Below are 25,249 nucleotides of genomic sequence, written 5' to 3' on the forward strand. Positions count from 1 at the left end.
TGCTTGCATTGGCCTATCTAGACACATGCCCATGTCCTGATTAACACTGTCCAACGTGGCATCTCTCCACAGGCCCCAGTAAAGATCGCCGTTATTTTTAAGCAGCTAAGAATTCTCATTGATTCTGTTCTAAGAAAAAAACTTGAAAATCCAAAGATGTCTCTCGAAAGTAAGTGTTTTATTGTGATACAGGTAAAAGAAGATATATACACAGTATATATTGAGAAGAAAATATATTTATTGGGTATAGATATAGACAGATAATAAATAACATTAAATTTTTTTAAAACTTTTTAAGAATCTGAGAGATTGATTCCAGAAATTATGATTTAACACTGGAGTACCCTGTAGCACACTGAAGCCTACTTTTGATATAATATTAATAAAATTTTATTTTAATAAAGTCTACTTATGCTAAATTCTGTTCAACTCATACAGCTTATTCTCTTAAAATCTTTACTCCTGGTACTTCTAGACTGTCCATTTCAGAAAGAAAACTAAATTTTGGTACTCATTGTTTCCTCTGCCGTGCGCGTCTCACACATACAGTTAGGAGTTGGTATCAGTGCATTGGCCGTCAACAGAAGTCTGAAATAAACACTTGGTTTAGGGGGCATGCTGCAGTACTCCCCTAGCCTGACAAATCTCCACCGTTCTCCTAAAGCTGACAAATGATGCCAGGCTCAGAGCCCTGTCCCAGGCACTCTGATTTCTCTGCAGACTTGTGATGTGTCATTTCTGTGAAACTTCCCCCTCCTACCATCACCCTTGAAATGCAGATAATTATTGTAGTAAACCCCTAGGCTGTCCCAAACTTAGGATCTATTGTTTGCATCTTCAGGCTTTAATTTAACATGCTCCTTGATAGCTGTGGTTTCTGTAAGCCAGTGGTTTTCTCTTGCTTAGAGTGTAGAACTAGCAATTCTAGTTGGTGTTCTAGTCTTCTCTGGCATTGTGTCATAGGCACTGAAGTTAGGCTTTTGCTTTAATAATGTAAGAATTATCTGTGCGCACATTTGGTGCTTTATTGGGAATGAGGGTGATGAGTTAGGACTCTTCTTTGTGGCTTCACTGTGAGGAAAAGCTGTGACAGGGCCTCACATTCTTGAAGAAGTCTCTCAAGTTACTCTTGTGCTTTCTTCCTTGCTCAACGTTGTTCACTTCCAACAAGGAGCCTCCTCTCCCGCTCCCAGTTCTACGTTATTTTTTCTTTAATACTACTCTAGCTCCCGAGCACCTGGGAGGCAGGCCATAGGCCCAGGTCAAAGTCTCATGACGACCACTGAGACCAGGACCGTTGGAACCTCGTATAAATGTAGAATGTCAGTCCGGCTGCCCTGCTGCTATGAGAGTCACAGGAAGTCAGGATTCCAGAGCTGTTTAAACAAGAGTGGCTGTTAAAGCCTCCTTAGCAAATAATGTCACCTCTCTGTTTGTCAGTTGATAAGCTTGTCACTTCCCCATTGACGCCTCTCTGGGAGCATTTCCCTCTTAGGATTTTTGTGTCCTTGGTCCAAGCCTGGAGAGATTAAAATCATTGTCACCTTTGACTGTTTGGTAAAAATCCCCCATTGCAAAACAGGGAGCATCAGTAACACCTTCAGTGTATTTCAGCTGGGGTGGGGGAGGGGGATATGAGGAATTTCTGGATGGAATTTCTAAAGAACTAGTTCATTATAGAAATAACAGCCTGGGCTTGGTGGCGTACATCTATAATCCCAGCACTGGGAAAATTGAGGCAGAGGGAGATCATGAGTTCCAGCCCAGTATAGGCTATAAACTAGTAAGACCTTGTTTCAAAAAAGGAAAAAATAGGAAAAAAAAAAAAAACTTATATCTCATTATTTGGGGCCTTTGCCTATAAATAATCAAATACTAACTTCTTTCTACAAAATGTTAGCTTTGTGAAGTAGGCATAAGATAACCTTAATAATCACTAACAAAAAAATTGACTTTTCCGGACATCTCTGATATCATGGTGTACATTATTCATCTTGGCTTGTGGTCTAATTTAAGACAGGCTTGTAATGAAGTACACCTCTTATTTACACATATGTACATTGCAAAATTAGCAAGTGTTCAATTTTTTCATAGGTGTTTTATTTTTCCATTCCCTTAGATGACAAGATTCTACAGATCATTACGGAATTGATAAAGACAGAGAATAATTGATGCTGAAATCCATGGTTAACTGCTTTTAAAGTTAAGATGAAGATACAGTCCTGAAATTATGTGAAGATCGTCCATCCCATTAAGTATTTGGTTACCTAAAATTTTGGTACTAGCCATGAACCTGAAGATGGCAGGAGAGAAGCACATACCTTCAACACGGACTTTTCTAGTTCCTTTGTAATGACGATGATGCTTGGTGTATTTGCCATGACATTCACAATAAACTCTTTGGTATCATCCATATTTTGTGCATCTTTGGGTCACAAGGCCAGCATCTGCTCTCTGAAACTTAAGTGCTTTGATTCCCTGTGTAACCATCTCATCCACTAGCAGCCCCTGACATTTGGAGAATAAATTTAGAGTTTTGTCCTACTACTTAGTAAGGGTTTCTGTTGCTATGAGAAAACACCATACCCAAAAGCAACTTGAGGAGGAACTTCCACATCAAGAGTCTATCACAGAGGGAAGTCAGGACAGGAACTCAAACAGAGCAGGAACCTAGAGGGATCATGGCAGCATAGCCAGACCTATTCCGAAAGACAAACCAGGCCCCGCAAGATGACTGAGAGGGTAAAGGTGCTTTTCCACCAGCCTGACAATCCCAGCTCAACTGCCAGAACTCAACAGAGGTAGCAGGAGAGAACTGGCTCCACAGAGTTGTCCTCTGACCTGCACGTGCGCATTAACACTCTCGGGCGTCATACACATGCCCACAATAAGAATAGTGTAGAAAACACCCAAGACAGTCAGTTTAGAAGGGGGACACAATAAAGCAACTTATTCCAAGAGTTCTTTTTCTCTTTATGACCCTCCTCCAGCATTTAAGAGTATAGAATGGCACATGGGAATCATGGACTCGGATTTGACTCCTGCAGATTGCATTTAGTAGTTGTGGGAAGCGAACTTTTGAGTCCACCTGATCTTGTTCTCAAACCTAAAAAGAACCTGTGCCTAGCTCATCTGAATGAGGCAACAACTAAAGGTTGCAATGAGGTCGACCTAATAAGCCGAAGGACACAGCAGACGCTGCTGATGTCCTATGTGATCTGACTCCACTGCCTTCCTAGCTGCCGGTTGCTCCCCTCTTTCCTACTCCAGCCACAGTGACTTCTCTCTGCTGCTCTTCCATTCATCAGGCCTCAGGAACTTTGCACTGAGCAATTTCTCTGACAGTTGACCACCTGGTCACCTCCCACTAGACGCCCTTGCTCAGGTTCTCCCTTTCCACTCGGCTGCTTCTGACCGTTGGTACTGTAATCCCACCCATGGCATCCCCAGTGCCACAGTCCTCGTGTCTTATCTGTCTTCGTATAACCATCCTACGTGAGCAGTGCTGAAACCCTGAATGACAAAGCAAAAGCAAAGCCAGTCTCACACCCAAAGCCACTATTTTATTCTCTTTATTTCCTATGACTTGCATTTGTCTCCTCCCAAACTCCCAGTGTGGTCATTTTCAGTGATGGCTCTGTCAAAGGCAATTAAATGGCCAAAGGGATTAGGCACTTAAAGTATGTGTGTGCATGTATTTATGTATTTGTATGTGTAGATATGTGTATGTGTTTGTGTGTATGCATTTGTGTGTGTATGTGTGTGTGTAGCTGTGGTCCAAGTAGCCCAACAGTGACTGTTCCCTGGTAGGAGGCAGAGGATCTGGTGGTGGTTTTAGTTGACAAGACTGACTGCCTCAGCCATCCCAATCTGGTGCTGGAGTTTCAGGAAAGTCCTAGAAGGCTGCTGGTTCTATGACAGAATCCTGAAGAGGTGGGTCAAACACTGAATGCCTCAGGGAACAGGATGGATGAACTTGCCAGTGAGGACGAGAACAAGCTGGCAAACATAAAAGATTCTTTTTTCTGTCCTCTTATGTGGGCTGCCACCAGAAGACATGGACCAGATTTAGGGTGGGTTTGCCACTCCAAGTCTTCCAACTAAGAACAATCCTTCCTGGCGTGCTCAGCTGATTATCTATCACAAGAAAGTACCTGAAGAAAACACACACATCCCAAACTGAAAAGGTATTTTCCTCAGCCATCCTTGCTGGCAAGAAGACATATACATATACTTTAGTTAAATAATCGAGGCAGGCCCAGATCCTGCTGAACATGGCACTAGAGATGACATTCGATTTAATCTTCATGATAGTCTCAGGGGCTCCCTTACCGCTGCCATGCCCTGTTTTCAACAGCTAAGGAAACAGAAGAACAAGGCTGTGTAATGTGCCCCGGGTCACAGCTGGTGGGCTGCAGCTGGGCTTTGAACCCAAGCACTTTAACTTGGAAGCAATGCTTAGAGCCATTGTTTGGTACTGCTTGTGCCTGACAGTTTGCCGCAGGTGGGTGGGAGAAAGAACACATTTACGCACGGAGAGAAGCAACGCACTTGAGCGTGTGTACTGAACCCTTCGTGAACTGGGGACTGGCAAGACACCAGGAAGGTGGTAACAGAAAGATAGCCTTTTCCCCAGGTGGACATTGAGACGTAGAAGTCAAATGTCTCATTTAGAAAATGGCCTGGGGAAAAAAAAATCCCTGCCCTTTGTTTACCAAATACCAGCACAACTTGTCTGACTTCAAGCACTTTAAATACCACTCAGTTTTGGAGCTTAAGCATGGTAAAAGAAAAGATTCATAAGTAAATATAATTTTCAGTGACATCAAACTCAGTGTAAAGATTTCCCAAGGGCCCGACAAAGTTGTCTAAGTCTGGTGGCAACTCTCTGGCTTTGTTTGTCAAAAGAAGGAATGCACTGTTCCTGCTTTCATCCCAACCTTTGAGCTAGGAGAAGAGGAAAGTGAAGTTCCAACCTGGGGGGCTGGAGAGGTGGCTCCGAGGTTAAGTGTCGAAATAGGAGCAGTGGGGCTGCGTCCCTGGCACCCGGCCACCCACATGGCTAGCTTATGCCCGAAATAATTACACGGAAACTGTATTCTTTCAAACACTGCTTGACCCATTAGTTCCAGCCTCTTATTGGTTAGCTCTTACATATTGTTCTAACCCATTTCTAATATTCTGTGTAGCCCACGAGGTGGCTTACCAGGGAAGATCTTAACCTGTGTCTGTCTGGAGTGGGAGAACCATGGCGACTCCTTGACTCAGCTTCTTTCTCCCAGAAGTCTGTTCTGTTTACTCCACCCACCTAAGGGTTGGCCTATCAAATGCGCCTAGGCAGTTTCTTTATTAATAAGAAATCACTCCCACATCAGTTAAGAGCACTGACTGTTCTTCCAGGGGACCTAAATTCAATTCCCAGCAACCACATGGTGGCTCACAACCATCTATAAGATCTGATGCCCTTTTCAGGTGTGCAGGCAAACACACAGACAGAACACTATATACATAGTAAATAAATAAGTCTTTAAAAAATGCATTAGACCCCAGTTCCAGAGAGGTAAACAAACAAATTAGAGACCTTTCATAGGGCAAATGAAAAGCCCTGGAATTGGACCAAATCATTTGTACCAATGAGGAGAGTATAATACCAGAGTGACAGTCCAGGGTAGAAATATTCAGAAGGTAGAACAACAGACCTTAGAGTACGTAGAGATGTCGTTTTGCATGTCCCATCTACAACTACATCCAGAAAGACCGAGGCAGATAAATTCTTTTCCCAGTCCCACCCTCATTCTTTTTAAAATATATATATATATATATATACATATATATATGTATTTTATGTATATGAGTGCTTTCTTCATGCACACCAAAAGAAGGAATCTGATCCCATTACAGACAGTTGTGAGCCACTATATTACTGGGAATTAAACTCAGGTCCTCTGGAAGAGCAGAAAAGTGCTCTTAACCACTGACCCATCTCTCCAGCCCTGCAACCTCATTCATGACCCCCCAACTTCAAATACCTGTTCATCTTCCTCATGCGGGTTCTTGACAGACATCTCCAGACTAACAGGTTCATACAAAATCCTCATCCTCATACAAGCTTCCCCTTTGAGTCTTTGCCATCTTATGCCAGTGCCATTTTTTCAGCTTCTAGGGCTAGGGAACCTGGGATGCACCTTTGTTCACACCCTACGGCTTTACACAAATCTGTCTGCACTCTATCCACCTCTCACCACTGCTCCAACCCCCACACTGGTCCAAGACCATCTGCTCTCACCTGGATTATTTCAGCAGCCTCTTCTGTGGGTTCCATTTCTCTCTGTGCCTTCCCTTCTCGTCTGATTTGAGCTTGAACAATGCTATACATAGAAATATGATGTGCCATCTATAATTTGAAATATTTGTTGTGTGTATATGTTGTGCATGTGTGTATGTGTGTGTGTGTGTGTGTGTGTGTGTGCACATGCCATGGTGTGTGCATGTGAACGGAGAAGGATGATTTTGTGTAGTTGGTTCTCTCCTCCTATCTTTATGTGCGTTCCAGGCCCCGAACCCAGGCTTTGGGCCAGGCCTTTTATTCACTGAGCTAGCTCACTGTCCTCCATCTATGTAATTTTAAAACATCTGGAAATCACATTAATAAAAGAAAACATACACAATTAATTGTGATAATATATTTTATTTTCAAAACCCAGGCACCTCTTGTCAGAATCTCTGTTTGTACCTTCCGATTCTCCTACCTGTTACTCTCCTCCAGACGAGCTCCTGTCTCCTGGCCGTTGTTTATGCTGCCTCTACCTGAAATGTTCTTTACACCCAAAACACACATGCTTCATCCTCTATCTCTTTCAAGTCTGTGCTCCAGTGTCCCTTGTTCAGTGAGGATTTTGGGGACAACTTAAGATTCATCTATTAGGGCTGGAGAGATGGCTCAGCGGTTAAGAGCACTGGCTGCTCTTCCGGAGTCCTGAATTCAATTCCCAGCAACTACAAGATGGCTCACAACCATCTATAGTGGGATCTGATGTTCTCTTCTGCCTGATGCCCTCTTCTGGCATAAAGTACACACAGAAAAAACACTCAGAATCATTAAAAAAGAATCTTAAAAGACTCCTCTTTTTCACTCCTTTATTCTTCTCAGCTTAAATTAAACCACCTAAAATTAAAATTAAACCATCTGAAATTTAAATACATGTTTAAATACTATTTGATCATTTGGTCTAATCCTCCAAAATGAACCCCCCCCCCCCCCCCCTTTTTTTTTTTTTTTTTTTGATTTTTCAAGACTGGGTTTCTCTGTGTAACAGTCCTAGCTGTCCTGGTATTCAATTTGTAAACCAGGCTGGCCTTGAACTCAGAGTTCACCTGCCCCTGTCTCCCAAGTTCCCAAATGCTGGAATTAAAGGTATGTGTAGTGATATTTTGTTCATGCTTTAACAAATGAAGCTTGCCTGAAGATCGCAGTGTGGAGCTAGCCTCACTAGTTAGCCATAGAGGTCAGGCAGTGGTGATGCACACTTTTAAACCCAACACTAGGGAGACAGAGGGCAGACAGATCTCTGTGAGTTCAAGGCCACCCTGGGCCACACAAGATTGAATCAGACTAAAAGAGAAACAGAACCCAGTGGTGGTGGCTCACACCTTTAATCCCAGCACTAGGGAGATGGAGAAGGGAAGGGATGTGGCTGGGTGGAGAGAGGAAATATAAAAGGTGGAAGGAAGCAGGAGCTCAGGATTCAGTCTGTTTTGCAGATAGGATCTTGCCCCCTTGGTTCTGAGGATTTTGTAGAAGAACTAGTGGCTGCTCTGCTTCTCTGATCTTTCAGTTTTCACCCTCTAACATCTTTTTTTCTTTATTATTATTATTAAGACCAATTAGAATTCACGCTACAGGCATGTGCCACCACTGCCTGGCTGAAACAAAAGCTTTTCAAAGTATGGATGTTAATCTATTTTATTTGATGATATATTCCTTGGACTTAGAAAAAATGGGCCAATGGGACAACTTAGTGGGTTAAGGTCCTTGCCCCAAGTCTGCTGACCTGAGTTCACACTTTAGGACCCACGTGCAGGAAGGAGAGAAGCAATGCCTCATGTTCTCTGACCTCCAAACCTTCACCGTGGTACTTGAGCACTACCGCCAAGCAAATGGGTGTGATGAGGAAGCAACGGGTGGAGTCCTAGACTAAATTCTAGTGCTCAGCACTTTTGTTTTGGTTTGGTTTGGTCTTTTTGAGACAGGGTGTGTCTGTGTAACAGCCCTGGCTGTCCTGGAACTTGCTCTGTGTAGACCACAGAGATCTGCCTGACTCTGTATCACCCTTATCACAGGCAATACTTGCTGGGATTGAAAGCGTGAACCACTGCACCCAGCTCTAGCCCTCAGCTTTGATGTGACTCTTAGATGGAGCAGTTACATCCAAGCTAAATCTGTTAGAAGCGAGGTTTCTGTTGGCACTAAAAAATAACAAAGCCTTCCTAGTGTGGAAAGACTCTTCATGGCCGGCATGGTACTCCGAAACAGAAAACCTCCCTTCGGGGTTCCTTTTCTGTCAAATTCCATGAAGCACCGCAAAGCTGTGTACTGGGTCTATAATCAGTTAATTCAGTCAAACCTTGAGGGTTGTTTGTTTGTTTGTTTTTTAAACTAAGCAACAATTGAGAACTAAAGGCTACTACTTGTTGTCTCTCTCTCTCTCTCTCTGTGTGTGTGTGTGTGTGTGTGTGTGTGTGTGTGTGTGTTTAATAGTGTGTCCTTTAATGCTTTGGTCCTGGCTGAGTTTGAGCTAAAAGACGTGGCTGGAAACTCCCACATTCTTTTTGACCTTACCCAGACTCTTGGAGGTTGTATTGTTTTAAACACCACCCACTCACTTGGGTGCATAGGTCAAACTCAGAATCCTCCTTGATTTCCCCAAGCCCCTAACATGAAACCCCTTAATCTATTTCCTAAATATAGTTGGACTCTCTTATCTCTACTCTCATTCTCTACAAATAATTTCTTCCATGAATTACCAAACCTAATTTGGTCCTTTCTCTCCTTATTTTTTCAGTTTTGGAGAGTGAACCTAGGGCATCACACACTAGGCAAATTTTGCACCCTGAGCTGCAGCAACAGCCTCAGAGTAATCCTTAATCAAGGGTTACTTCACCTTCCTCCTGACCTTGGTTAAACCATCAGTGTTTGGTTTCCAGTGAGGCTGATCTTGCCATGAAGTAGGATGACACCCACCCGAGTCCTCCAACTATCAGGAGGCCCCATTGAGTCTGACTATCAGGTAAAGAATAGCCTGTTGTTACAGTATATTGCTTCAAGTAATATTTGAATCTCAGGAAAACGTATTTCTCTTATAGTTATGTTTCATACAATATTTGGGCCATACTTGCGAAAAATGCATTTGTTGTTTATCTGACATTTGAATTTAAGTGGCTGCCGGGCGGTGGTGGCGCACGCCTTTAATCCCAGCACTCGGGAGGCAGAGGCAGGCGGATCTTTGTGAGTTCGAGACCAGCCTGGTCTACAAGAGCTAGTTCCAGGACAGGCTTCAAAACCACAGAGAAACCCTGCCTCGAAAAAACTAAAAAAAAAAAAAAGAATTTAAGTGGCTATCTTGGGGGCTTCCCCCCTCTCCAGCAACTTGAAAAACCAGAGGATCCTCAGTTACTACCCTTATCATATTCAATGCATGTGACAAAAGGCTCTGTATCCTAACAGAACTTCAGCTCTGTAAAGTCATAATCAGCCTCCCTGTGTTAGACACAGCACCTGGGTACAGTGAGCATTCCACAGACGCTGAAACTCAGGCAACATCTGTAGGGAGCCATTCTAAGTACAGACAAAACCCCTCAGAGGCTCACACCCACTCTTTGATGGGTGAGTCTTCAATTTACCTCCAGCATAATAAATAAAGTTGTCGACTCCTCAGGATCATCTTCCAAATGCCCCCCCCCCAGCGTTTTACATTCAAAAAGGACTTTCAAGTTTTTACATCGACTTTACTTGACCCTCGAGGCAAGTAATAATATCCTTTTACAGACAAGGAAATAGAGACCGAGTAACGCCTTGCTGAGCATGACCATTAAATAGGAACATTTGGCCCCTACAAGTTTGCTTTGTGCTCTTTCCAGCTGGACCAGTAGGCAGAATCAGAGGTCCTGATCCTTCCCCTCGCCCAGAAAACTCATCTTGGAAGAGGTTTGCTATGTGACCCCTTTTCTGTGAAGTCAGTTGATCTTCCCATAATGTTAGCAACCAGCCTGAGAGGAGTCAGAAACCCAGGCACTCGCGAGTTCTCAGGTGATTCTCAGCGCCACAGGTGCTGCGATTTAAACCCGGAGCACGAAAGCTCCTTTGGGATTTTAGAGAATAGAAACAGAGGTGAGAACCTGAAATCCAGCCTTTTTCTCTCACCTTCTCTGCCGGGTTTCTAGGGGACAGAATTTACACGTAGACTACAAAGATTTTTCATCTCTCTGGAATAAGTGAGGATGGTTAAGTGTGCAGATTTCATGGCACCTAACAGCCTCCTCCGTCGGCGTGCGTCTGTGACGCTCTGGCTGAGTTTAGGTGTCTTGCACCTAGAAAATGGTCACAGTCAGTCCGTTAGAAGCCCTCTCCTTAGGATTCAAGAGTAGTGAAGGACTCTAAGCTGGGTTAGGACCCGAGTCTAGAGTAAACCGGTTGGGCCTGAAGGTGTCACATTCTCTCCCTCTCCCGCAGGTGCGCCCCGCCCCCAGCTCTGCATTCTTTTGTTTCTCCTCCACCCTCCCCGGGGAGCTAGGCTCAGCCTGGGAAGGCAGAGGGTTAGAAGCTAATGACCTAAACCAGAACTCGCTGTGAACAATTCGACTGAAGCGCCACCTGCGACGTTACGTTCTTAACCGGCTAGCGCCTCGGCTTATTTGGCTTGGGATGAAAAGTGCATAACTGGGCATCCAAAGGGCAGTGGATCTGTGCGATCGTTTGAGGCATTGTTTTTTATGTTGTTGGATCATAAATACCTGGCTGGCTGGCCGGGCTCCCACGTACATACTTAGCAGATGCGAGTAATAATAGGTCAAAGCTCTGATGCCCGAGAGAATGAATGAAATAAAATAGACGTAAACGAGTTCACAGTCCTAGCCCGATCTTGGTAGGGAGTTCAGATGCTGACCAATCTGGGTGAAAGTCGGCCTAGATGATCACACCAGGCCAGACAATCTAACCAAGGACAAAAAGCTGCCCAGTCCCTTTCCTGTCTCCTGGGAGCAGTTTTTCCCTTTGTTCCTGAATCGCTCACCTGGGTGGGCCGTGGTCTTCAAGCTCTTTCACTCAGCGCGCGCAGCTGCGCTCAGGACCCGGGCTGCGGTTGCCAGGGTGACGCGAGACGCGCGCGGAGCCGCAGCTGAAGGCGGGTGCGAGGCGCGAGTTGCAACGCCTCCTGCCCCCCTGTGTCCCCGCTGTGGCCGCGCGTTGCGGGCACGCGAGGGGAGTGGCCCCGCCTCGGGGAAAGCGCGGCTCGGGGACCGCTCAGGGCTCAGCCAGTGAGAGGCCTGGGGGAGTGGTGGAGGGAAGGCTCAGGCCGGGTACTTAGAGCTGCGCTAGCAGCAGGACCGGATCGTACTCGCACCCCTCGCACTGGCGTTCAAGGCCCGCCGTAGCCGGGCGTTGTGGACGCCAGGGCGTCTACCAGATTGTATCATGGTGACGCCTTGTCCTGCCAGCCCGGCCAGCCCCGCTGCGGCAGCCGGAAGGCGGGACAACCATCAGAACCTCCGCGCCCCAGTGAAGAAGAGCAGACGCCCGCGCCTCCGGAGGAAGGAGCCACTGCGGCCGCTGAACGCGTGTTCGCTCCCGGGAGACTCCGGCGTCTGTGACCTTTTCGAGTCCCCCAGCTCTAGCTCGGACGGCGCGGACAGCCCTGTGGCGTCTGCGGCGCGGGACTGCAGCTCCTTACTCAGTCCTACCCAGCCCTTGAACGCTCTAGATCTCCAGACCTTCAGAGACTACGGTCAGAGCTGCTACGATTTTCGCAAGGCACAGGAGAGCCTTTTCCATCCGCGGGAGTCGCTGGCGCGACAGCCACAAGTGAGGCGGTTGACAAAGCCAGACCCTGGCCATAGCGCTTCACATCTCTCGGGCTCGCTCACTCCTTTGCTGCTGTCTCCCTTCGCAGCGCCCTAGTCGTTGCAGCCCATTTTCTGCCATCAATAGGAACAATGGGGATCTTAGGGCATTGGGCCACTGACCTCACTCTCTAGATGGAGAAAAGTGGGGGGTGTGAATAGCTGAAGTCTATGCGTTAGTTCCGGGGGGTAGAGGAGTTTATTAGAGTGCGGAAAAGTCCGAAAGTTTCTAGGTTAGAGCCCTAAGTTTGTCTGCACGTCTAGAAATGGACCCTTCCCCCACCCCTGATGCACGCCCTCCGTACAGTACTGAGCTCGAGCCCACGCGTTCCGAGACTCAGCCAGGCCCGCACTCCACGTGTTTTCCATTTTTCAGGGCATTTAGCCTTTTCCTCTCTACCTTCATTCGGGGAAGCTCCCTGAATTATATTGGTCCCTTGTTTTAGCACACTTCCTTTCTCTCCTTCCCCCCCCCCCCCCCCCCCCCCCCCCCCCCCCCCCCCCCCCCCCCCCCCCCCCCCCCCCCCCCCCCCCCCCCCCCCCCCCCCGGCAGGTGACCGCACAATCCCGCTGTAAACTGCTCAGCTGGCTCCTGCCAGTCCACCGCCAATTCGGCCTCTNCCCCCCCCCCCCCCCCCCCGGCAGGTGACCGCACAATCCCGCTGTAAACTGCTCAGCTGGCTCCTGCCAGTCCACCGCCAATTCGGCCTCTCATTCGAGTCGCTGTGCCTGACGGTGAACATTCTGGACCGTTTCCTCCTTACCACCCCAGTAGCTGCAGACTGCTTCCAGCTGCTCGGGGTCACCTGTCTGCTCATCGCTTGCAAGCAGGTACCTCCACCAGGCGTAGGGTGGGATGTGTTTGGAGGCAACCTCTCCAGTCGTGCATGGTTCAGGGTTGGGTGGCTGGACTCATCTAGGCAGATGCTCGCGGGTCTTTATACGCCATAGCCTTAACTTCGTATATTTTCACGCGGAGTAAAATAACCAGTCCTTTCAGACCTCGAAGGCCTCCCACACAAAATTTTGTGGCATTTCTAAGTCTCTGGAAAACATGGCTTTTTCATTCTCATTCTCTCTCACACACACTCTTACACACACACACACACACACACACACACACACACTTTTTTGAAGTTGGATTGGAGCTAGAGCTAGAGAAGCTGTACCAAAAGCAGCCGTGCATGGCTTAAGGGTGGAGTCGTGGAAAGGTGAGGCTGCCTGGAAGTTCAAGTCCCAGTTTCCTCCCTGATTTAAGGTGGGGCGCGCTTGGGGTCCAGGAAACCTCCAGGCCGGAACCTAGAGTGCACTCTGTTGCAGGTAGAGGTGCACCCACCTCGCGTGAAACAGCTCCTGGCCCTGTGCGGTGGCGTTTTCTCCCGGCAGCAGCTGTGCAACCTGGAATGCATCGTGTTACACAAGCTGCACTTCAGCTTGGACGCACCCACCATCAACTTCTTCCTGGAGCACTTCACTCACGTTCGCGTGGAGGCGGGGCAGGTTGAGGTCACCAGAGCCCTGGAGGCTCAAACCCTGGCTCGGGGAGTGGCGGAGCTGAGCCTGGCTGATTATGCTTTCACCAACTACACACCTTCCCTGCTGGCCATCTGCTGCCTGGCGCTGGCTGATCGCATGCTGCAGCTCCCTCTTCCGCTGGACCTTCGCCTGGGAGAGCACCCGGAGGCCGCACTGCAGGACTGTCTGGGCAAGCTGCAGATGCTGGTGTCCATCAACAGTACCTCCCTGACTCACATACTGCCTCCCCGGATCTGGGAGAAGTGCAGCCTGCCCCAGAGTTAGAAGTAAAAGCACACCCTTGAGTTTCTTTTATTCCCAGGCCCTGGCTCTGTGCCTGCAGAAGTGTGTGCAGTATTAATCCAAAGAGAAGCTCAGGACTCTGTAAATAGTGTACAGTAACGGGTTCTTATTTATTTTGCAGTACACAAGGACGGGGTGACAGTCCTGGCTCGTCTATATGCTGCTGTTATCAGTTCTGCCCTTCTCAGGTCAAGGTGGTCGCCAATTTCAGAGTCTGTCCTCACTCCCAATATTTTACTCTGTAGTTAACAGCTCTGTGAAAACAATCTAGCAAGATTTTAGAAGCCACTGTTCAGTAATCAGACAAGTCAAGTTTGCCTGTCTCTATCACCCCCCCCCCCTCCAGCCTGGAGGCTGAGTCTCCCTCCCCCATACCAGTGGCCCAAGGAGTGTGAGACAGAGTTGGAAGTCATTGTAGTAGTCCGTTTTGTCCAGAAAGGCAGTGCCTGCCACTTACTGATGTGGGTCTGGGAAGCTTTAGGGGCCAGGTAGGCATGTTAGCAGTGGGTAGAGCAAGAGACCCCCCTGGTGCACCCCCAGGAGATGTTGGAAAAGAAACTTTTTGCATAATCCTATAGCTGTTGCAGCCTGGGCCACCTCCTCTGCAGGTACACGCATGGCTCAGCTGACACTGCGGCATGCGCCCAGGCTAGCAATAACGTGACAGTAATAAAGAATACACTGACTTACTTGCAACGTATCCTGTGTGTTTAGCGTTCATTCCACTCTTTGACAATGCGATGGAAGCAGTCAGTCGTCTTCCACTTTCCAGATGTTAGGACACAGGACTTAGAGGCAACCTGACCCATGAGTCTTAATCCTTCGCCTCCTTGCTAAGCTTCTCCCGTTTGTTTCTGGGAATTCTTCTAAAGCCCCCTTTCTGTGGTCGGTACCTCATTAGTGATCCTCGGCTCAGCAAGGCAGCACTGTTGTCTTTGCTTCTAGCCTTGCTACAGGACCCACTTTACGGATGGAACACTTGGTTGGGAAGTGGGAAGCTTCCTGGGCTGCTGGGGCTCTGTAATCACCCAGAGGCCCTGATCCTCAGCCCCGCCACCTGCAGCAAATTCATCAACTTCAGTGGATCTCGGGGTTAAGTTTAAATATTGCTCCTGCAGTGGGGGTGAGGAGAATAGTGATTAAGTGAGCAGCCGTGAAGCCAATTTGCCAGGAGACCTTGAGCCACTTCTAAAAATGGGATAAGTGCACCCTTGCTTAGGGGTACAGTGTGGCTACGCCGAGATGATCACATACGCCCCACTCCTGGCACAGAGAAGCCTCAAGCAGTGGCAGTGGTAATCTGCACAGTGTTGGGAGAGATTATACAGGAAAACAACCCAAAACCTAATCAGGGCAAACATATGGTTCATTGTGTGGTGGAGGGTTTTTTTTTTTGTATGATTGAAAACTTATGTGTTGGGTAAGAAATCCCAGTTTGCGCCTCTGCATTTAGAATAAGTCAATGTCTGATGAATAAAATGCAAGGCCCCAAATTGTAGAGCCTCTGCACTCCTCCCCGACAGCTCTCTGGAAGCTGGGTCCTTTACTTGCATGGGCATCAGGCCGCTTGCTCCTCTCTGGGTAGAGCAGTCTCCTTGGGAGTGGAACAGCTGTTGTGTGATGGCACAAGAGGGGGGTGAGGATCCAGTCACCTGTCTGACTCTTACCCATCATCCATCAGGGTCCTCAGGTGAGACAAGGAGGCCCTTAGGGTCTGGCCCTTCATGGAACGCTTCACTTTGGGGGTTGTTAGCTTCACTGACATCTAACAGTCCAATTGCTTCTGACATGTCCATGCCGTCTCCTAAATTTTCCACAACTAGGGAGCAGAGCCAGGAACACTCGGGAGGTGGAGGCAGGCAGATCTCTGTGAGTTCGAGACCAGCCTGGTCTACAGTACGAGTTTCAGGGCAGCCAGGGCTGTTACACAAAGAAATCCTGTGTGGGGAGGGAGGAGGGGGGGACCCAGAACAAAAACAACCAAAAGAACCCCCCCCACATGCACAAAACCCTAATTTGTCTAAGCACTAGCCACTGGGCATACATAAAGCAACTTCTCTTCCCAACTCTGCTGGGGTAGGTGTTACTGCTGCTTTTCTTAAAGGCAGATCTGGTCTGGTGGGGTCTAACCTCCACCCTTGTGTATTTTCACACCAAAGCCAGTGTTTGCTCCCTGCCCCCCCCCAACCCTTCATCTCAGACGCACACCTCATTTCAGTTCCTGTAAAAAGATCTTTTAAAATTCACTCACCATTATGCACCTCTTGGGAATATCTTGGTTCTTAATTCAGCTAATGGGTGCAAATAAAAGGTCCTTCCCATGGTGGTGGTGCACGCCTTTAATCCTGCCACTTGGGAGGCAGAGGGAGGCAGAGGGAGGCAGAGGGAGGCAGAGACAGGCAGATCTCTGAGTTCAGGCCAGAGCAAGTTCCAGGACAAGCTCCGAAAAGACACAGAGAAACCCTGTCTCAAAAAACAAAACAAAACAAAACAAAACAAAGGTCCTTCCCTTGTGTTATTAGATGTAAGGCAAGAGCGTGGTGGCCGGCAGAAAGGTATGCAGATTCTTATTTCTGATGCTTGTTTACATTGAATTGATCTGGGTGGTCCTGGAAAAGGTCCCCTCACCCAAAGATGCTCCATTCGGAGTAAGGTCTCTTTGTAGTAGACTCAAAATCTGGAAGATGCTTCTTTCAGGGAGAGAGGGGGCTGACTTGAAGAGAGATCTGTGTAACTGCAGGGAGAAGCCAGCTGTAAAGTGGACAGCCAAATGCTAGGACAGCCAGCTGAGGCCACCAGGGTTTTAGGGGGTCTGGAAATGTCCACAGTACAGATTTTCAGAAACCGAAGTAAATGTCACCCCCCCCCCTTTTCTTTTTTTTCCTGAGGCAGTCTTTTAGCTCAGGTTGGCCTATGAAACAGTATGTAGCCCAAGAACTCTTGAGTAAGTTTGAACTTATGGCAGTCCTCCTGCCTCAGCATTGCTTTTTTTCCCCCCCTTAAAAATGCTTAGGCACCGTTTCCGGGGAAGATGCAAGGCTCAGGTACAGAGCGGAGTTCTTGACAGTAGGCAAGAATGAGAGACCAAATGAAAGCCATACCCCAAAATCCAGAATGTTGTTCAGATTTGAGGGCCGTTTCTGTAATTTGGAGGCTGGCCTGAGAAGGGCCTTTTATTTCCCCACTAGAACCTTCTGGGAAAATTTCGGAGTTCTGCTTTGGCGATTGTCACTCCACACTTTGTGAACCTTGTGTCTGGGGTGGTAAGAAAAAACAAAGAATCATTAACTTTCACATCCCCGCTGCCCATAAATTGGAAAGTTAGGAACCGGTGGCGCCGGCCCTCCCTTCCCTCAACCCTCCCACCCCCACCTTCTCCTGGCACAGCCAGGATGCTGCGGCGCCAAAGGGCGCTCGCGGGTCGGGCCCCGCGCTCGCAGCTCCCGGGGGAAGCCGGGTTGCCAGGCTGGTTAACGCCTCCGCCCGTGCGCAGATTGTCCCGGGCTGAAGGCGCCACCTCTGGCGCTCAGGCGCGAGCCGCCCCTCCCGCGCAGCCCTTCTCCTCCAGGCCCTCCCTTCGCTCCTTCCACGCGCCGTTGCCCATCTCTGGCACCAACAGGTGCAGTAGCGCTGGGTGTGGGTCACCATCCCAGGATGCAGGCGTGCGAGGGCAGCGCAGCCGGACGCCGGGCCTTCGACAGCATCTGCCCCAATACGATGCTGGATCTGTCGCGGCGGCCACTCGGCAAGCCCGGGAAGCCAGAGAGGAAGGTGGGGATGCTCGCTGTGGTCTTGGCTCTGGCAGAGTCTGCCAGCCCAATGCTCCCCAACAGCTGACCTGAGCTCCCCGTTTCTGTGCCCGGCTAGTTCGTTCCTCCGTGGAAGTCCTTCTCCGGATACGGCGGCGACAGCCCAGTGTCGGTGTACGAGGATCCCCCTGACGCAGAGCCCGCTGCACTGCCAGGTGAGCCCCGAGGCACCTGCACGAGGCCTCGATACCCTCGATTATGCCGGGTGGGTGTGGCACACGCGATCCGTAGCCCCTCTTTCCCCGGGCTCTGAGGTCCTGATTGAAGGTCCTGGTGGCGACCTGGCAGAGAGGCTTAGGGTTCGTTGGGTGCGTGTTTCCCCGATCTTCCCGCGCAGCCCTCACCACCATAGACCTGCAGGACCTCGCAGACTGCACCTCGCTACTTGGCACCGAAGCGCCATCTAGTGCTGATTCTTCCGCCTCGCAGGTACTCTTTCCCTTGTTTGGCTCTTGGCCCCTTACAGATCCAAATGCAAAACTGGTGGGTTTACTTTCCTCTTAGGTCTCAAGATGGACTGGGAGCACAGGCACACTCAGTATATTGTGGGAAGTCAAGCATCCTAGATCCCAATTTTCCCTTCCCTCCTAGTATGTTATTAAGTTCTCATTTTCGGGACTGGTCTGGCCAACTTTTACTACAGGGCCCTTTGTTATTCTACTGAACAAGGCAATTCGGAGCTGGTGGGCTGAGGAACCACGTGAATGGGCACAAGCTCATAGGATAACTGTTTTGTCACCCACTTCCGGTCTCTCAGGAACCATGTATATTTCGTGGGTACCAAAGGACTATCAAAGTCACGGGGGGGGGGGCGACAAAGGTCTCTTAAGCAAACTGATGGAAACCATTCTGTCTGCAGAGACGGACACTCAGCAGCTGGCCACTTTAAACGTTTTATTCTACTTCTCTGTTGGAGCCCACAAGACTCTACAGTGACTGCACAGCGTCATGACAGACCAATAGGCAGATCCAATGGGAAGTGTAAACGTCCATGTCCTCATGGAATAACCCATTTTGCAGGGCTGAGGGAACACTTGCCTTTTGGAAGAGTCACTGTCATATCTGTGGAAATCTTGGGAAGCCATGATTCTTCCCTTCAAAATAGGATTCATTCCCTAAACACTTCAATAGTTTGACTTCTGCACAGGCAACGGAGTGGCTTTGCTCCAGTCCACAACACCATGAGGCCTTGGAGTGATGACATTCACTTTGTTCTAGCAGTCAAATTTACATAGAGTCAACTCCACAAAATTGCCTGCTAACAGACCACATACACATAGAAATTTCTAGAGAAGACAGCACTGAGCAGGAAGGCAGCATGCCCTACCTTTGCTAACAAACAAATCTGGGCGTCCCCAAAGCTGGTTATTACAAGAAATTAGATGAGGCGAATGGGGGAACCCAGGATTCAGGGATGTTTAGTAACTTTATCTAATAGTTTGGAATGCCAGATACTTCCTCTTCAAAGTTGTCTCTTTCCTGGGTCGGGCCACCTGTTCTGGAGTACTGCTTTGTTGACTTCTACCTGCTCCTTTGGTGACTTTATCAGAAATTATCACATATTATCAATGTCCTTTCCTATGGAATTTTCCAACTATGTCTGTAAAAACTACAAACGTCACAGAGATCAGCCTGTACTCTTCTCTTCTTCTTCCTCCTCCTCCTCCTCACTACTTTTTCTACTTCTCTTTATTTTTCCCCTTACTCTTCTCCTTCTTCCCCTCCTCTGTGCCCCCTTCACTTCACTTCACTTTCTCCCCTTGTGCAAAAACTACAGAAGATGCAGAGGTAATGTACTTGAGTTAGTTTTTTACCCTCAGATCCCTGCCTTCCATAGACATCCAGTCCTGAGTCCTAAGGGGTACTGAGGCTGGTACTCAAGGCCCCCATTACCCCCCCCCCAGCAACATTCTAGTCCCTTGCCATCTCGGGGAATAGAGACTTCCTCCTTTCCCTTGAAACTTCCCTACTTCATCCCATTTCCTCCTCTTGCCATCGCTGACACATCCCAGGCAGAGAATGGAGCCTCTCTCCTCTGGTCCCTCGGAGGCCAGGGACTCGATTCTTCTTTGGTGGCGCACGAAGCATCCAGAAGGACAGGTGGTCTTATCCAGATGAGAACCCAAGGGAAGAGGACTCCTTCCAGTTTCCTAACAGCAGGTGCTGGGACCACAAGGTGCATGGGTACAGACCCAGTACAGAACTCTGCAAAATTCATGGCCACCGTGAAGAACTGGCTTAGCAACACGTTTAAGGACTCCTCTGCCAACTTTTTATACCCTTAGCGAGGAGCTCAGCGTACAGGTGGTGCCCAGAAGTGGATCTTAAGGCAAGGGTGGGAGGGACCACCACCCTGCAGAGACTGCTTCATTCTTTTTATTTTTTTTTATTTTTTTGTTTGTTTTTTTGAGACAGGGTTTCTCTGTGATTTTGGAGCCTGTCCAGGAACTAGCTCTTGTAGACCAGGCTGGTCTCGAACTCACAGAGATCCGCCTGCCTCTGCCTCCTGAGTGCTGGGATTAAAGGCGTGAGCCACCACCGCCTGGCCTGCTTCATTCTTTTTAGACCTGATGCTCAAATAAAGAAGTCAAGCCTGGGCCTCTCACTTGACTTAGAGTCCTCAGTGTCCTCAGCTGCTGAGGTCATCTGTCCTCTTTTGTCCATAAGGGAGTCTGGTTCTTGAAAATAGGGCCAGAAAGAAGGTTAGAATAGGGGTTCTTTTCAATTTCCCAACATATATGACTACCAGGAAAGAAGGGCTTCTGGGAGAACAAAATGATCAATGCAAAGATAAGACTCAATAGTGGAATCAGTAGGCATTTCTGGTGCACGCCTGGGATGGATTCCCTCACACCAGCATCCAAGAAAGTCCTTTCCCCTTTCAAACTCTGGCCTCCAAGGAAGCGGGGACTCCCAAGAAGACAATGAAGCAGCCATGCCAGGCTGGTCACTAGGCGTTGGGTAACCCTTCTTCTCCAGGATTCTCGCTCAGAGGAAGAGGAGAAAGCATTCTGTGGCGCCTGCCTGCTTTCCACACTGGTGGGAGGGTTAACTGAGAGATTACGGAAATAGGAAAATGTCATTGACTTGAAATGCCCATCCCTTAAGAGACGAGGAAGATGCCTGGACCCCTGCCTTCTTACCATTTTCCTTCTCTCTCAGGCACCTGGGAACCCTGGTCAGGCAACATGGAGCTGTATCCCACCATAGGTGAAAAGCCAACTCCAACTTTTAGAGAAACTGAAAAAAACAAAACAACAACCCATCAACAGCAACAGCACACACACACACACACACACTAACAACAGCAACAACAACAACACACACATGACACCATAGCTGCTGCAGTCTCCTGAACCGACACCTTTCATAGTATCCCTGACCCCATTGGTCACAGCCCCATCCTTCCCTTTCCTTTACCAGTGAGGTGGTTAGCACTTTAGGCCTAGACTTTGGAAGCCTTGGTGCCTGTCCTGGTGTTAACGCCAAGCTTTCGGCTCTTAGGAAGGTAAGGGTGGGGGTGGGGGTGGTTTAAGTAGGAATTGCAATTCCATGGGTGCACAAAGAATATCAAANTTAGGCTAGAGGCTGAACCTGGTGACCGCTCACAGCTCCCATCCATGGCTTCCGGCCTTGCTGTCAGAGGGGGAAAGACCTCCTTCCTCCTCATCCAGCGGGGATATCCTGGGAAATGGCTCTGAGTCACACACACACCTCGCAGATGGGCACACAATGGAGGGAGGGCAGCTCCAAAGAGAAGTGGCACTTCCGCCAAAATGTAGAGCATGTTGAGTCAATAATACAGCAGTGTTATAGAAAGTGGAAGTAGGTTTCAATTTGCTTATTATTATTATTATTTGTGAACCAGAGTGCATGCAGACTAACCTTAGAAGCTTCAAGGATCTCTGTCTGTCTGTTTAGAATTGTTCTCCGAAGCCCAGACTCAGTGTTGACTGGCTCACACCATTGCTTTGTTTTAGAACCCCTCCTTGCAAACTGAAAACGATTTCAGCCTGCAGAATTTCAGAGACACTGTGGAGGATCTCATTGCAGGCAAGTGCAGTCTCCTTGCAGCTAAATGACAAAAGAGATTGTCACCTACCAAAACCATACACTTCAGATCGTGTCATGGTGAAGGTGGTCAGCCCGGCTGCCTGACACTGGTCAGCCTCTCTTTCACCAAGGGGTCGGACTCTCCCTAACTGAGGATATCCTTTCCCTAAAATGGGGAAATTATGTCACGTGGTCTTTAGGCTATGGGTTTCTTAGTGTGGGTTCTGGAAATGAGGTACCCATTCTGTGATCCCGTGGGACAGAAGTTAAATGAGAAGTGTTTACAGAGAAACAAAATCTTGTATGCTTCCCAGGCTCCAGGAGGTTTGCCTGAGTTCCTTCAGATTAGCTCAGCGGGTGCTTATGAAAAAAACAGTGAGTAAGACCAGGAATCATAGACTTTGCCTTATGAAGAAAAACTCAAACAACCCAAATGTCTGGGAAGCATTTTGCCCCCCCCCCCCCCGCCCCGTGGCTAGTTGGGCACGATCTGGAGGCAGCCAATCCAGCTTTTGTTTTCTCCCAGATTCATCCTCTTTGATGTCGCCTCCCCCGACCGACGGTGACTTTCCCTTTTCCCCATGCGATGTTTCGTCTTTCGGGTCCTGCCTCTCGCCATCGCTGGACCCACCTGCCTTGGGGTCTCCACAGCTGCCCCTACCACCCTGTGCTCCAGACCTGCCGCCACCGCCAACCGAGCAGTACTGGAAGGAGGTGGCCGACCAGAACCAGAGGGCACTGGGTACAGCTCTCATAGAGAATAACCAAGTAAGGACACCGGTGGCTAGGAATCCTGGGGTACGGTCAGGGCCTAGTACAGAGCACAAGTTGGGAATTGTGAAGGCTGGCACGCGCGTCTGTAGACCCAGGGGTTCTAATAGCCGGTACTGTTCAATTGGCCCAAACTGGTTCTGAACTCACTAAATCGAGAGATCGCGCCCACCGGACATTCTTTCCTCTCTCTCTCTCTCTCTCTCTCTCTCTCTCTCTCTCTCTCTCTCTCTCTCTCTCTCTCTGTTTCCTTTTCTTCCCCATGCCCTTTCTTTTCTTTTGNACCAAGTAAGGACACCGGTGGCTAGGAATCCTGGGGTACGGTCAGGGCCTAGTACAGAGCACAAGTTGGGAATTGTGAAGGCTGGCACGCGCGTCGATAGACCCAGGGGTTCTAATAGCCGGTACTGTTCAGGAAGTATAAACTGGTTCTGAACTCACTAAATCGAGAAAGCGCGCCCACCGGACATTCTTTCCTCTCTCTCTCTCTCTCTCTCTCTCTCTCTCTCTCTCTCTCTCTCTCTCTCTCTCTTTCGGTTTCCTTTTCTTCCCCATGCCCTTTCTTTTCTTTTGGAAAACAGGATCTCTTGTAGCCCAGGCTGGCCTCTAACTCCCTATGTAGCAGAGGATGACCTTGGTTGAACTCCTCATCCTCCAGACATGCATCACCATTTCTGATTTATGGGATTCTGGGTATCTAACCCAGGGCTTCATGCATAAATACTCCACCAAACAGCGCTACACTCCCAGCCCTTTTCTTTTTCTTGAACTTGTCATGCAACGCACACAGGCTTGCTTAGAACCCTGATCCTCCTGCCTCAGTTTCTCCTAGTGCCAAAGTTACAGGTGTGCACCATTGCTCGGGAATTCCGTCAGACTGGTAATAGTGTTAACAATATTGATGGAAGTTTTCTATGTGCCTGACACTGCGTTTACCAACTTATTTTCTTCTCTCGTTTTATACAACACAGAAGCTAGACAATCCCACTAGCCCCATTTTTATAGATAAATAAATTGAGACATGAGGCGGTTGAACTCCACAGGGAGCACCTAGAAGGGCTTGTTGTCCAAATCAATACTCTTGACTACCTCCGAAGAACACATTAACGTTTAACTGAGATATGGTTTATCACACAACTATTTTTTTTTTTTAAAAAAAAAAGGTCAAATAATTGGCTACTGTCAGGAGAACAAAGGTCCGTGGGTCCTCGGTCCCTATGAGATGTCAGGTCTGAGTTCAATTCCTGAAGAGTGGACCTAGCATTGTGGCCTCTCTGATGTTAGATGTCCTACTGCAGCTGCACGTGACGCTGACGCAGAAGCAGGAGGAGATCGCCTCGCTCAGGGAGAGAAACGTGCAGTTGAAAGAACTCGCCAGCCGGACCCGGCACCTGGCCTCAGTGCTGGACGTGAGTGGACAGGCGTGAGGGACACCGTCGGAAGTGTAGCAGCGGCGCCTGTGATGCCCCCCCCCCCCTGTGTCCCTTGTATAGCGCGCGCCCGGGGCTCTTTCTGTTCACGCAGCTCCAGGCGAGTCCTCCTGGCTCTTCATCTTTTACAGAAGCTGATGATCACGCAGTCCCCACCAGAGCCCTTCCAGATCAAGGCGACGACGAAAAGGAGCCTGGAGGAGCTGCTCTGTGCGGCGGGCCAAGCAGGACAGGGTTGCTCGGAAGTGGACGCCATCCTTAGGGACATCTCCCAGCGCTGCGATGAAGCCCTGCAGAACCGCGACCCCAAGCGACCTAGGCTGCAACAAGAGCCAGGCAGCAAGAACTGCAACTCCAGGAACCTGCATGGTGCCTTCCGAGGGCTGCGCACCGACTGCAGCGCCAGCTCAGTGAACCTGAGCCACAGTGAGCTGGAGGAAGGCGGCTCCTTCAGCACGTCCATCCGCAGCCACAGTACCATCCGAACACTGGCCTTCCCCCAGGGCAAAGCCTTCACCATCCGGACAGTCACTGGTGGTTACAAATTCCGCTGGGTCCCCAGCTGAGAAGGGATGTGGTTTCCCCTAAAACACTGCCCTGTGACCAGATGGAAGCTTCTACAAGCCAGTGGTTTCCAGAATTCTCTACAATGCCATTCTGAAATGCGAGAATGCCATTCTGAAATTTAATATTTTTTTTTTCAAGAACAAAAATGGTCCTGAAATGTTGACACCCGCGCTCTAAAAAGCTCTGCTCCGGAGCACGGTGTATTGCTCACCTCTCCGCGGTGAAAGTGTGTAAGTGTGTGTATACACATGCACACGCGCTACACACACATTATAGTCCAACTTAGAAGTATTTATTTTCTAGCGCTTTGAGTTTGTTTGTTTGAGCCAGACTTGACCTGGCCCAGGCTGACCTCAGGCTTGCCATTATGATGGCTTCGAACTGTGGGCCTTTCTGCTTCCACCTCCTGCGTCCTGGGATTACAGGTGTTCGCCACCACACTTAGCTGGCTTTAGCTGCGCTTTAAAGTCATGGGTGCTCCAGATTTATAAGAAGGGAGAATAGTGCAAAGAATGATTTTTTTTTTCCACTAAAGGGGCTTTCTTGGACTCATCCGATCCCCAGTCACTTCAGGATTCTAGGCCCAGAAGCCTGGTATCGGTGTGAGGATTTCAACACATTGGACTCAGTTTCCCTCAGTCTTTGGAGCACAACTAACTGTGTCACTACTGAAAAATTTATTTCAGT

General features: G+C 48.7%; 3 protein-coding genes across 4 annotated transcripts in view; all 3 read left to right on the forward strand.

The window, feature by feature from the left end:
* The window catches only part of Dhx29 (DExH-box helicase 29), a 45,828-nt gene extending 43,415 nt beyond the window's left edge, over positions 1–2,413 (forward strand). For both annotated transcript variants that reach the window (XM_050152845.1, XM_050152846.1), the window contains 2 exons: positions 73–169; positions 2,120–2,413. In XM_050152845.1, coding sequence (XP_050008802.1) covers positions 73–169; positions 2,120–2,172 — 150 coding nt within the window. In that variant the 3' untranslated portion in view covers positions 2,173–2,413. The remainder of the gene's footprint in view (positions 1–72; positions 170–2,119) is intronic.
* A 9,180-nt stretch (positions 2,414–11,593) lies between these two features.
* Positions 11,594–14,632, forward strand: Ccno (cyclin O). Its single transcript, XM_050152807.1, has 3 exons — positions 11,594–12,076; positions 12,760–12,945; positions 13,435–14,632. Exons 1-3 carry the CDS (start codon positions 11,690–11,692, stop codon positions 13,912–13,914), a joined length of 1,053 nt encoding a protein of 350 aa, XP_050008764.1. The 5' UTR covers positions 11,594–11,689; the 3' UTR covers positions 13,915–14,632.
* Positions 14,633–17,586: 2,954 nt separating this feature from the next.
* On the forward strand, positions 17,587–24,561 carry Mcidas (multiciliate differentiation and DNA synthesis associated cell cycle protein). The gene is made up of 7 exons (XM_050152768.1): positions 17,587–17,703; positions 17,800–17,896; positions 18,079–18,170; positions 21,722–21,794; positions 22,321–22,562; positions 23,864–23,974; positions 24,127–24,561. Exons 1-7 carry the CDS (start codon positions 17,587–17,589, stop codon positions 24,559–24,561), a joined length of 1,167 nt encoding a protein of 388 aa, XP_050008725.1.
* The last annotated feature ends 688 nt before the right edge of the window (positions 24,562–25,249 follow it).

The sequence above is a fragment of the Alexandromys fortis genome, unplaced genomic scaffold (assembly GCF_014885135.2).
Source record: "Alexandromys fortis isolate MF-2015 unplaced genomic scaffold, M_Fortis_MF-2015_v1.1 scaffold_73, whole genome shotgun sequence".
NCBI classification, from domain to species: domain Eukaryota; kingdom Metazoa; phylum Chordata; class Mammalia; order Rodentia; family Cricetidae; genus Alexandromys; species Alexandromys fortis.